The sequence below is a fragment of the Triticum aestivum genome, chromosome 3B (assembly GCF_018294505.1).
Source record: "Triticum aestivum cultivar Chinese Spring chromosome 3B, IWGSC CS RefSeq v2.1, whole genome shotgun sequence".
NCBI classification, from domain to species: domain Eukaryota; kingdom Viridiplantae; phylum Streptophyta; class Magnoliopsida; order Poales; family Poaceae; genus Triticum; species Triticum aestivum.
Genome location: NC_057801.1, coordinates 804666393 through 804679578, shown reverse-complemented (window position 1 = coordinate 804679578; position 13186 = coordinate 804666393). Strand labels below are relative to the sequence as shown.

At 39.6% G+C, this 13186-nt stretch overlaps 1 protein-coding gene across 2 annotated transcripts; it reads left to right on the top strand.

Moving 5' to 3' along the window:
- The first annotated feature begins 1070 nt into the window (after window positions 1-1070).
- Window positions 1071-8953, top strand: LOC123072556 (disease resistance RPP13-like protein 4). Of its 2 annotated transcripts, none has more exons than XM_044496130.1 (6): window positions 1071-1305; window positions 2210-2337; window positions 2454-3521; window positions 4430-6548; window positions 6774-7787; window positions 7908-8953. In XM_044496130.1, the coding sequence occupies exons 3-6, from the start codon at window positions 2475-2477 to the stop codon at window positions 7967-7969; spliced, it is 4242 nt and encodes a 1413-aa protein (XP_044352065.1). In that variant the 5' UTR covers window positions 1071-1305; window positions 2210-2337; window positions 2454-2474; the 3' UTR covers window positions 7970-8953. The 2 variants fall into 2 exon arrangements, with proteins under 2 accessions (XP_044352065.1, XP_044352066.1); XM_044496131.1 differs by having other exon boundaries at window positions 2210-2346.
- The last annotated feature ends 4233 nt before the right edge of the window (window positions 8954-13186 follow it).

Sequence of the window (13186 nt, the reverse complement as noted above, 5' to 3'; positions counted from 1 at the left end):
TCTATTTCCCAAAGAAGTTTGTCCTTGGGACCGAACTTGAGATTGGGATGGGTGTGCTTATCACATTCAATTTCATCAGTCACGGGATTTGCATGTCAATGTGTTTTGGGTGTTAACGGTTGATGCTGATGTTGATGTCATACTGGATGCATATGTCTATTTTAATGTATATATTAAGTGTCTCCAATTCACTATGTTGTACTTTCTAGGGAAGTTTGCAGTGATCCCAGTGTTGTATTTTTGTTTGTTTTTGTAAGGTACCAAATATTTCAAGACTACACCATAAATGTTTTTCATACGGGGACCTGGGAGTCGTATAATTTTTTTGTTGATTCCTAGGTTTTGAAAATTGTCTTATGATTAGGTACCAATGTTTTACTGCAGACGTTTGCCGGTGAAGTTTTGCAACTTGGATCAGCAGCTAAGTCCCCAGGATTAATACCTACTCCTTCTGTCCCAAAATAAGTGTCTTAACTTTCTTTGAGACACTTATTTTGGGACGGAGAGAGTACATTGCATTTTTGCTCTCCTTTCTCTTCTTTCAAGCTGTTTTTGAATTTTTGAACATTTATTGTAAAGTGGGAAAACAAATCTGAAAATTCTAATTTCTTTTGAATTTGTTAACAAAATTTCAAAACATGAACATTTTAGAAAAAAAGGAACAAAATTTGAAACATGCGAACATTTTTTAACATTTCTGAAGATTTGTTGAAAAATAAAAGTAAAAATGAAATAAAAAAGGAAGGAAAAGAGAAAAACAAAAAAAGAAATAAAAGAATAAAAAGGAAAGAAAAAAGGAAAACGAAAAGGAGGATAAAAAAACGAAAAAGAAACATAAAAGGACTTAAAACCGGTCAAAAAAACCAACTGGAACCTCATAGAACGTCCCCAAAACCTGCAGATACTGTTGCGCGTGCGGCAGATAGGATTTTCATTTAGCGGAGCTCATGACAGAAAAATGAGCTTGTGGACCGCGGGTGGTGGAAGGAAAACGCTGTTTGTGGGCTTTCCTTGCCCCAACCAAAGGTGATCCATATGTCTCAAAAAAATAAATAAAAGGTGATCCATATGGGCAGTGCCGCCGTCGCCTCCCCTTTCGCTCACTCACTCTGCCGGCTTCCTCGCCGACGGCCAAATCCTAATCCTAATAGGGAGCTCGCTCCAGCGCTCCGCCTCCGCCTCCGGCGACCGAGCCTCCGCCCTCCACCATCTCAGTCCAGCATATACAGTCTCCACCCCCTCCCCCAGTTCTCCACAGCAAAGGGGCTCGCGTGGCGCGGCGACGGCGGCGGCGAAGTACGCACGGTGAGCCTCCGCCCTTCAGTTATTTACCTTTACCTTCCTGCACGCCATTGACGGAGCTTGGTGCTGACAGCCCCTCCTGGACAAATGTGATCTTAGACTAGACCTAGCTAGCATCGCAGTACGCAGTAGCAAGATCTCAAGGAGAGTCCACTGCATTTACCACCTAATTGATGTTTTAGTTAACCCATGACACCGGATCGTCTTCGTCGTGATCTCAATTTATTACATAGCACGGTCTGGATCTAGATCATATCCAAGGCAATCCATTCTGAATTCGCAACATGCCCAATATGTATGGATGCATAATTTTTGGAGACTGAAAATACATACTAATAGTATATATTCGCTCCGTTCCTAAATGTAAGTTCTTTTAGAGATTTCGCTATGGACTACATACGGATATGTATAGACATAGTTTAGACTATAGATTCACTCATTTGCTCCGTATGTAGTCCATATTGAATGAAATCTCTAAAAAGACTTCCATTTAGGAACGGAGAGATACTTAGGAGAAGGGTGGGCAGTGACAGGGTAATTAATTTAGGTGTTGGTGGATGTATGCATCTTGAGATCCACAGGGTGATAAGACAGTCCGTTCCCATCGGAAACTCGATAATGTATTCGAGCCTCTCCCTTGACCAAAGCTGTCTTTTGCCAGACGTGTCTGGCAAATACATAACTAGAGCTAGTAGTTGACCTGAAGGGAATCACGACAATCAGGGCAGCGAAACTACCATTAACCAATGGAAATATTTAAATCTGACCAATGACACTTCACAAACTGTTCAATAGTTCAGAACTGCATGTGGCGGCCATGTGCAAGCAAATTAAGCTAGTAAGCAAGTTCAGCAACCTGACAGCTACCCACGTTATGCAATTAATTAACTAGATCTGTCCAATGCAGTTGTCTGCTAGTGTTATTACGTCTAATTTGCACGACACAACGGAAGCCCCATCTTCATCTTCACCGGGATTGAGTTACTCTCTCCTCGAGCTCGAGCTGAATGAGCAGGACATCCATCCATATCAAAGGTTGGTGAGGTAGTCCAAGTTTATTCTGTCTCTCTATTTACACCTCTACCTAATTTAGCTTCTTGCCTTTTTTCCTTATCTCCTACCAAAATTTCACCTTGTATTTATTATCGCAGCAAAAGGCAGCAAGTTATACAATGGCGATGGTGTTAGATGCTTTTGCATCCTACCTAGGGCACATGCTCACGCATGTAGCAGCAAATAAGGCAGGGACGATGCTGGGCGTCTCCGGTGAGATCGACAAGATGGGCAGCAAGCTTCTGGACCTCAAGAACTTCTTGGCTGATGCCGATCAGAGGAACATCACCGACACAACCGTCCAAGAGTGGGTCGGGCAGCTAAAGCGTGCCATGTATGAAGCTACTGACATCCTCGATCTGTGCCAGCTGAAGGCCATGGAGCGTGGACCTTCCGCCGTAAATGCAGGGTGCTTCAATCCCTTGCTCTTCTGCATGCGGAATCCCATCCTTGCTCATGAGATCGGCATCCGCATCAAGGCGCTCAATAGGAGGCTTGACTCCATCAAGGAACGAGGCGCTTCATTCAACTTCATCAATCTCAGGTACTATGAGGATCATAGCAGCAATGCCCACTCCTCTCTCCATGGTAATCCAAACCGGGAGACGGCTGGGGACTTTGACCGGGCAGCTATGGTTGGGGAGAAGATTGAAGAAGACGCACGAGCACTGGTTGTTCAGATCATGCAGACTAGAAAGGAGGTCAACAATGACATCAGGGTGGTCGCCATCGTAGGTGTCGGCGGTATTGGCAAGACAACCCTTGCCCAGAAGGTCTTCAATGATGATGCAATTCAAGGTGAGTTCAGTAAAAGGATATGGTTGAGCATCAACCAAAACTTTACTGAGGTTGAGCTGCTGAGAAGAGCAATTATTGAAGCCGAAGGAGACTCCCAGTCGGCTGGAAATGCAAAGGCCACTCTTCACCAAAATCTCAAGGATTCCATTATTGGTCACAAGACCTTACTGGTAATGGATGATGTGTGGGACCATGGAGCATGGGAGGGTGTGCTCAGAATACCCTTTATCAATGCTGCTGCTTCAGGCAGCCGAGTCCTCATCACCACGAGAGATGAAGGTGTCGCTCGAGGGATGGCAGCAAGATGGCCCTACCACCACATTGACACATTATTGCTTGAAGATGCCTGGTCATTGCTCAAGAAGCAGGTCCGTACTTAATTAAATACTAATATCTTAATCAAGTGAATAATCCGTCTCCATCTACTTATTAGCAGCACACTGTAATTAAGTAGGAGAAATGTTAGGATGCGTCTAAATTAATTAAGTATGAACTTGTATTTACTCTTACCTCTTGGAAGGTAAGAGGTTGTCAACAATTTTGTAGGGCTAATATTACTTTGTTAGTGTCAATAAAACATAATGCTAGACAGGGTAATATATCACAGCACCAACTGGGTTTTCCATATTTTATTCATGCCCACATCTCACATGTTCGAGACACATACATTTTGTTTAGTCAAATTTGAGTAATAACAATCAGAGGTTTGGCTAATTGTTAAGTAGTGTATTTATCATTTTTACCAATAGAATAAAATAATATTTGAAGATAGAAAAACAACAATTTTCTTGAACCTCTACCAATACAACAAAATAATATAACACAAGAATTAACAATACTAGAAGTCGTTGGTAGTTTTGCTAGGATAATTGCACGGAAATTTTAGTCAGCAATGTTCGGCTACTAGGTATATGTATTCTTGGCGACTGGGAAAAAAAGATATTTTCAGTAAAATAAGGAAACTCGTAAATATTATATGATTTCTACTAAATTTGGGGTACATGTTTCTGTATAATGATAAGTGAGTAGTGCAAGGTATATTTCTGTCCAGCAATATAATCTTGTATGCAAGAAGTAAAGGAAAGAAACATTTCTTGTCTGTATAATTTTTCTGGTATAAAGTATCTATGTTATATGTGGAAGTCATTGCACTAATCTTCTGAATGTAGGAACAGCATAAGTATGTATATATATAGCATTTCTTTTCCGCATGTATGGAGCTTGATACCTATTCAGCTAATTAACTGTATTAGTCCTTTAAATTGCATATTCGCAGGTACTCTCAAGTGAGATAGATGAAGATCACATCAATACGCTGAAGGATGTTGGATTGAAAATTATACAAAAATGTGGTGGCTTACCACTCGCCATCAAAGTAATGGGAGGGCTCTTGCGTGAAAGAGGGGGACTACGTCGTGATTGGGAGCATGTTCTGGATGATTCGAAATGGTCAATAACTAAAATGCCCCAAGAGCTCAACTATGCAGTATACTTGAGCTATGAATATATGCCTTCTTACCTGAAGCAGTGCTTTTTATTCTACTCTATTCTTCCTAAAAGTAAATTTTTTACTCTGAATCAAGTCGTCGCAATGTGGATAAGTGAAGGATTTATTCATGGAAACTCCAGTGATTTGGAAGAATTGGGAAGAAGTTACTACAAGGAGTTGGTATCTAGGAACCTTATAGAGCCAGATAAATCGTATATTGGTTTAATGGTTTGCAGCATGCATGATGTTGTTCGCTCATTTGCTCAGTATATGACTAAAGATGAAGCACTCGTAGCTCATGACGGGGAGAATGATATTCTTACTGGACTTAGTTCACAAAAGTTTCTTCGGCTGTCCATAGAAGCCAACCAATCACAATCAGGTGAACTTGACTGGAAATCTCTACGAGCGCAACAATCAGTGAGAACATTAATCTTAACTATCCAGATCAAGATGAATCCTGGTGATTCACTGGTTACCTTTTCTAGTTTGCGGATTCTATATATACACTCTGTAGGTGTGGCTGCATTGGTTGAATCGTTGCATCAACTCAAGCACCTGAGGTATCTGGCACTATTAAACACTGACATATCTGTTCTTCCAGAGAACATTGGCAAGATGAAGCTATTGCAATATTTTGACCTTATTGGATGTAAAAATTTGGTGAATCTTCCAAATAGCATTGTGAAGCTTAGCCAGCTGAGGTTACTTATTCTTCCCACGTCAAGTATTGTACCTAGAGGGTTCAGCGGTCTGACAAATATGAGGAGACTAAGCGGGTTTCGAGCCCACATGGATAGCGATTCATGCAACTTGGATGAGTTGGGGCCTCTTTCCCAACTCAGATTTCTTACTTTACATGAATTGGAGAATGTGTCGGCTGCCCTGTTTGCTGCTAATGCTAAGCTTGGTGAGAAAAAACATCTTATTGACATAGCCTTGAACTGCACAAGCAAACTAGGAAATGATGGGTTGGTCGAAGAGAAAGAAGGTGTTTCTGAGGAAGAGCAGCGACGAATTGTGAATGTGTTCAATGAGCTCTGCCCTCCGCCTAGTGTTGAAAATCTGGAAATTGAGGGCTATTTTGGACAGAAACTCCCTAGTTGGATTATGTCGACTTCAACAGTGCTGCTCGGCAACTTGAGGACTCTACTGTTTGCTGACTTGGCCTGTTGCACACAACTTCCCAATGGGTTGTGCCAGCTCCCCAATCTGCAGTTGCTACAGGTCCGTCGTGCTCCATGCATCAAGCGTGTTGGAACTAGATTCTTGCAGGCGGCGGCAACTCCATTTCCAAGGTTAAACAAATTGACCTTAGGAGGAATGGTGCAATGGGAGGAGTGGGAGTGGGAGGAGCAAGTACAAGCCATGCCCCGTTTGGAGAAGCTTACACTCATTACTTGCAAACTGATGCGTGTACCTCCTGGCCTTGCCTCCAATGCAAGGGCTTTGAAAGTATTATCTTTCAACAATGTCCAACAACTTTGCTGCCTTGAGAACTTTCCTTTTGTTGTAGAGCTTACAGTGTCTGGAAGCTCCGACCTGGAGAGGATCACCGATCTCCCTAATATGCAGAAACTTATCATCTCCAGTTGCCCAAAGTTGAAGGTGTTGGAGCGCATCCCTAAACTCGAGAGGCTAGTCCTTGAGGATTATATCATGGAACAACTCCCAGGTTACATGCAAGATATCAATCCACGACATTTGTTGTTACATTGCAGAATATGGTTGCTATCTGCATTAGCCGTGGGACAATCTGGTCTCGAGTGGGACAAGTTCAGCCATGTGGAGCATGTCAAGGCATATGCACGTGACAGAGACAACCAAAGGAAATGGTACTTGTTTTACACAAGAAGAGACAACTTCAAGTTGGATTCAAATACCAGCTGCTATACCATATTTGAAGGTATAGAAAATAAAACATACGAGCTTTCTCTTAATTTGTTTGAGCACTCCACTCGGCCAGTTTATAAGTTCATTTGTCTTTTTGTCCCCTAACTTTAGTCCATATATACTGCACGATGACTGAACATATTCGGTTGTTTTTTTTTCCGTTTCACATGATTATGACATTTCAGAGGATGTATGGACTTAAGTTTTACCAGTTATGTATATATATTTTTTGATGCAGAAACACTATCATCTTGTATGGTGGACGCACAAGGATTTGAGACTGTGTACAAAATGAGAAGAAGTACCTTTAATCACGTCTGCAGGTTGGTGAGGGTGTCATTTTTTGAAGATATGATGACAAGGGGTCACACTTTCACCTTTGTTGATGGGAGAGTGTTGTGTTTACAAGATTGTGTAGCTGTCGCTTTGAGAATGTTGAACTCTGGTGAGCCACAGGAGGTCATAGGATCCTCAGTTGGTGTGAACGAGTCAACTGTCTCGCTTGTTACTCAGATGTTTGTTGACGCTATGTGGAAGCAAGAAATCCACAACGTACTCTGGCCGCGCTATGCTGAGATGGAAAAGATCAAGCACAAGTTTGACAAGATCCACGGCCTGCCCAACTGCTGCGGTGTTGTACATACAGCTCACATCACATTTGGATCGCTAAACCATGAACCTGGTGATGGGGAGTATGACGACATGCTAATGCTAGTCGTTGATCCAGATATGAGGTTCATAGACACTGACCTTGGATCACAGAACCAATTGAGCGTTTTGCACGACTCGTGGCTGTTTAAGTCCTGCCAGGAGGGTACTACGCTGAATGGCAGTAAGCTGAAGGTATCAGATTGTCTGGATGTTGGGGAATACATCATTGGTGATGCAGGATACCCTCTTCTCCCCTGGCTCCTCACACCTTACCCGCTGGAAGACAAGGACCTCTCTGCAGATTTCCCTTTATATCAAGCCGAGTTCAACAGGAGACACTCTGCAGCATCAACCCTGGCGCTGGTTGCGGTGGCGAGGTTGAAAGACACTTGGAAAATCCTGGACAGAGCTGTCAGTTCAGGCCCGAATCTTAGACCAACCTATGTGTGTTGCATGTTGCATAATATAGTTATAGATATGGAAAAAGCGGAGCAGGGGGTGGAGGAGGGTGTAGGCATGGAGGAGAAGGTGCGGCAGTTAGCGGACGAGGACGCCGCAAGGACGAGGGACGTGCTGGCCAAGCACTTGATTGAATCTAGAGGTAAATCAGCACAGTTGTTAATGTGTTTGTTCGCACTCTAGCTCTGTCTCTCTTTTGCCTTTTTGCAGTTCCATGCTACTCCTATTTGATTACATGCTAATTTCACCCGCTTGGCTGCAGAGGAGGAAAAAGAAGCAGCAGTAGTAGTTGCATCCAGTTCAGGAGATCAAAACAAGGGATAGGGTGCACGCCAACCACAAACAGCAGATCGGGGAAAGGAGAAAGTGCATGATAGCTTTAGCTTAGGAGGTGAGATCAGATTGTCCTCTGCATTGTACTCCCTCCGTCCGAAAATACTTATCATCAAAATGGACAAAAAGAGATGTATCTAGAACTAAAAGACATCTAGATACATCCCCTTTTATTCATTTTGATGACAAGTATTTCCGGACGGAGGGAGTATCAATTAGGCACTATTTTTCTCCTCTGCTATATTAATCGTGCTTCAGGTCGTAGTTCTGTTCTTAGTTTATTCTCTTATATGTTAAGTTACTTGCTCAGAAAGAGAGTAGTGACCTGATAGTACACCTGTTGGTAAAGAAACTACGCTTATCAATACACCAGGCTAGCAATATGCTAAGCAAAACACATTGCATATTAACTGACCGGCTGTATAACTTTTGAGTGTTCAGTATGCATACTAGTATCTCGTCCAGTTTAAATGTTGACGTGAGCAGGCGGAAGGGAGACTAGCTTGTAGATGGATCTTCATCCTGCTGCTTGGCTACATCAAATCAAATCGCCAACGGCTGAAGGGACGCGGCTGCAGCACTAAACTTAAAGTTGGATCGGCGAATTTGTTTCTTTGGTTTTTCTTTTCCTCCATATCTTTGGATTAAGACAAGTGAGGTGAGGTGTGTTTTCGGGAGAGAACAGTTAATATTTGTGTATCCAAGTTGGCTGTTGTGACCTGAAGAAAGAATTTGTAAACAGAAGGGCAGGGAGACTTGCATGTTGTTTATATCATTGCCAACAAACTTTCATGCGGTTGAGAGAACAGTTAATGGTGTATCTGCACGGAGACTGCACACTATTACCCCGAAGAATTACGCAAGGTCGTAGCAGGTTAATTAGTCCTGTCTGCATGTTTATTCACAACGGATGTTCGGGCATGATTCATTCAGTTGTCGCAGGTGTTAGCTTTATGAGTCTTGTGGCTGCTTGTTTCTGGGCTGGTCGTTGCTTCTCCATTAAGGTTAGTTTGCCAAAGGAAGGTTTCAGTCATCACTTTGTTTCTCATGTGAACAAGAGCATGATGTGCGTGCCATTTGCAATCCATTCACAAACAGTTGCTTTACTATGTACTCCATTGCTTATGCATCTAGTTTCCATTTGATTCTGTCTGCAGGTATGATTGGGCTGCCAAGAAGTGCTTGCATGCGTTGGCTTTTTATGGCTCAGTGGAGTGAGAACATCAAGCCGAACAACTAATTTTTATGAATTTTTTTTAACTTTGACTTTGTGATTTTTTTTAAAACATGAACATGTTTTCAAAATTCGGAACAACTTTAGAAAATGTGATTTTGAAACGCGAACATTATTTTCAATTTGTGAACATTTCATTAAAAGAAGAATATTTTTTGAATCTTGAACATTTTTAAATGTTTTTTTGGAAATATCAGAAAATTTTGGAAAATACTATCATTTTATGAATTTTGAACAACTTTTGGAACGGTAAAAATAAAATAAAATGCCAAAAATAATAATTTGAAACAGTATTTCTTTCAAAATTCTGAAAAGTTTTTGAAAATTTGACCAAAACAGGAATTCTGGAAAGTTTAAATTTACAAAAAAAAGCGAAAAAGTAAAATAAATTTCCAAAGGAAAAAATATAAAATAAACAGGAAAGAAAATAAATAAAAACTACAGAAAAAATCGAAAACGGGCCGGCCCTGTCTAGGCTGTCTTGTGCGAAGCCCTGACTATATGCCGTACTGAGCAGCAAATCGGATTTTCCCCACTCGTGGGCAGTAAATTAAGTGGGCTGGCTTCGCTGGGCCAGAGCACGTGTGGCCCATATATGAAATCCTGGACAAACCATTATTCTCTTCTAACAGACGGATGCACAATCTTTCTCAAAAAAAAAACAGACGGATGCACAAAAATTTAGTACCAACTCGAATAAAAGAAAAATCTTTTCAACGATGAACGGATGAAAAAATCAAAGAAATGTACCTTACTTTATTAGTAGGTATAGGTATAGATATAGATGCATGAAGAAAGGTCAATCTGACAAAGCCCTGATGTGGAACCAGTGGCAGGCCGATGATCCTTGTACGGATGACTATCATCCTCTTGTCATGGCAACATATCCATGCCTTGATAATATTATCCTTTTAGTTTGTTTATCAATGCAAGTTTTTTTTTAAAATAGTCATCATTTTATCATATTCATGAACATTGTTTCCTAATTTATGAATAGTTTTTAGATTCATGAAAATTTTTTGAATTCATGGAAAATTTATAATATTGTCCCTAATAAATAAATTCTGAAACTTTTTTTGAATCCGGGATCATTTTTCAAATTCAAGAATGTTTTTAAAAATTTGGGAACCTTTTCCAAAATCACAAACACATGTTTGAATCCATGAACATTTGTTTAAATTGTGAACATTTTTTGTATTTGCTCCTGTTTTGAGACAATTGAATATTTTTAAAATTTTGTGAAAATTTTCAAATTCAATTTTTTTCCAATTTGCAAACATTTTTCAAATTCATGAACATTTGTTAAAATACTAGTATTTTCATCCCAATTATACTAGTTGTTTGAAAAGAAAAAATATATATTTTGACGTGCGGATATACACACTGCTTTTTTTTATATGCATACATTTGTTTTAACATAGTACACAGGCAGACGCTCATACATACACATATACAATCACCACCAGGAACGCACGCACGCACATCATACCCGTGCAAGCACCTCTGAAAGACTAATCCCTACAATCACGTATGAGGGTTTTCTCGTGCCGCCATCACCGCTGTTATCTGAGAAATTTAGATCCCCTCGCTTCCAGCTGCCATCTTGGCACTGAGAGTGTTGGAAATGTGCCCTAGAGGCAATAATATTGTATTACTATATTTTTCATATTAATAATTAATAATTTATATTCTATGCTATAACTGCTATGATCCTACAATATGTGATTCAGTGGAAAACTCATATGCACATGTTGAATGATAAATAGTAAAATAAGATTCCTTGTCTCGCCTCTAAGACAAGCTTAAGTGTTGTTGGTGATCATGTTTTTGGATCTTAGGATATCGTTAAGTGTAATGATAGTCCTAAGACAATTTTGAGAATATGACATTAGAAAAACGATCATATTGAATCACCCAAACTTGTTTGTTATACTTTGAGATAATATCATCAGAGTCAATTGTTATAACACGAAGAGTTTACATGTGATTTAGTTTCTTAGACCATAAGAATATCGTTAGTCACTTTTTACCATATGATGAACTTTGGGGTTGCTCAAACGTCATCTATAATATGATGATCATAACGATAACTTACAAATTTATTAGAAAGTTTGACAAGGGATGGGCAAATAGTCTAGGCCTCCCTCCATGTAAGGCCCGACAATTAGTGATTACTCGAATATAAATTTGTTAGCCCAACGGTGAGGCACATGCGCCACGAGGCACGACAAGGTGAGCTAGAGGCGGCACCATCTTGACGACAGCACGCAGGTCTGCAGGGCCATGAAGCGTGACAGGATGTCATGGAACTAATTTAGATCCGATTACTCGAATACAAACAGTAATGTCTATCACGGGGACAATTACTTTTTTTATTTGAGGGGGAATGGGAACAACTACTCTTTTTTAGGCAAAGGCAACAACCTTTTTTTAGCAGCGATAGTTTGGCTTTATTGATCGAGAGTGTTTCATGCGGAAAGCCTAACCACGTGTGTATTATAATTATACATATATTTGTAAATATGTATTTATGTGAGAATCTGCAGTTCGAGGGCACACTAGGATCATCTTTTTCATACATACACTTATATGTTTTTAGAATACATACATATTTTTTAGAAAAGACATAAACTTTATTAAAATGCATGAATACATTTAAAATAACATAAAAAAATCATGATCACTTCTATGTACAACATGAATATATTTTTTAGAAAACTTGTAAATTTTTTGAACATATATGATAAATTTTTAGTGTATACATATTTTCTAAAACTACTTAATTTTTATTTAATATGAAAAAACTTTTTAAAATTATACATATTATCATAATTTAACTTGATGGTTTTTTAAAATTAATAGGTGAGCATTTTTTTAGTCTATTTTATTTATTTATATGTATATTATTTATAATTAAAATTTACATTTTTCAAAAAATTGTAAAATGAAAACAGAACTAACATAATTGCACGAACACATTATGTTATACTATCAAAACTGTAACATTGTCTCAAAAAAATTTGCAACAATTCTATATAGACATGAGATGTGTCTCAAAAGAAAAAAAAAATATAGATATGACACTCCGTTAGTTGGAGTGGCATGTACTCCAGTTTGTTTTACTCTGGTCGTTGGTTCAAAACTCCATGGGCAAAAACTTTTTAAAATTCTCAAATTATGTTATTCAACCAATAGTTATAAAACTTGTGTATGCCAATATGTGATAAACATAACTTTGGCAGGTGGCTAGCCGCACACGCGCTTTAGACAGGCGTCACCGGTTCAATTCCCTCAGTGGCCTAATTTTCATTGTAGTAACATTTGTGATGTATCCTTGATAGGTGGGACCCCCCGACTGTACACCTGGCAGGGGCCTTCTCGTGAGAAAAATAAAATCCAAGGGGAATTTTGCATCTTCATCATGCAATCACTAACAGCGGGCTCTACGTCATGCTGTCATGCCACATCAGCGTCTTGGATGTACTATCTCAGCCCTTGCTTGAAAACCTCAAAATTGGCTTGCATCTTCCCTTATCACACTACACTTTCTCTTCCTTATTCCATTTCACTGAGCTAAGCAACACTTTTTCACGTATTCACCCAAGATATTATAGAAACTAGAACATGATGGCGCGCGTTGCTGCGCCCGTCTATTTTGGCAGTAGATTGGTATGAATTTTCGTAATCTATGGTGATATAAAACACGAAAGCTAAATTTACATAAGCCAACTCTTATATTTGTAAGTTGTCAAATTGGGAAATTTAATTGATTTGTAGTGAAAGTAATGTGGTAGTAGGAATGGCTTGCCGCTTGTTGCCACACTCTTCTATATTGATGAACATACATTAAACATACAGTAATCTGATATTCAAACCAATTCTTACATGAAGGCTTTCAAATTGTGGGAAGGATTTATCTCATACAGAGCAGTAAGGGCCTTGTTATTTCTAACATGTGCGAATTTTTTTATAGG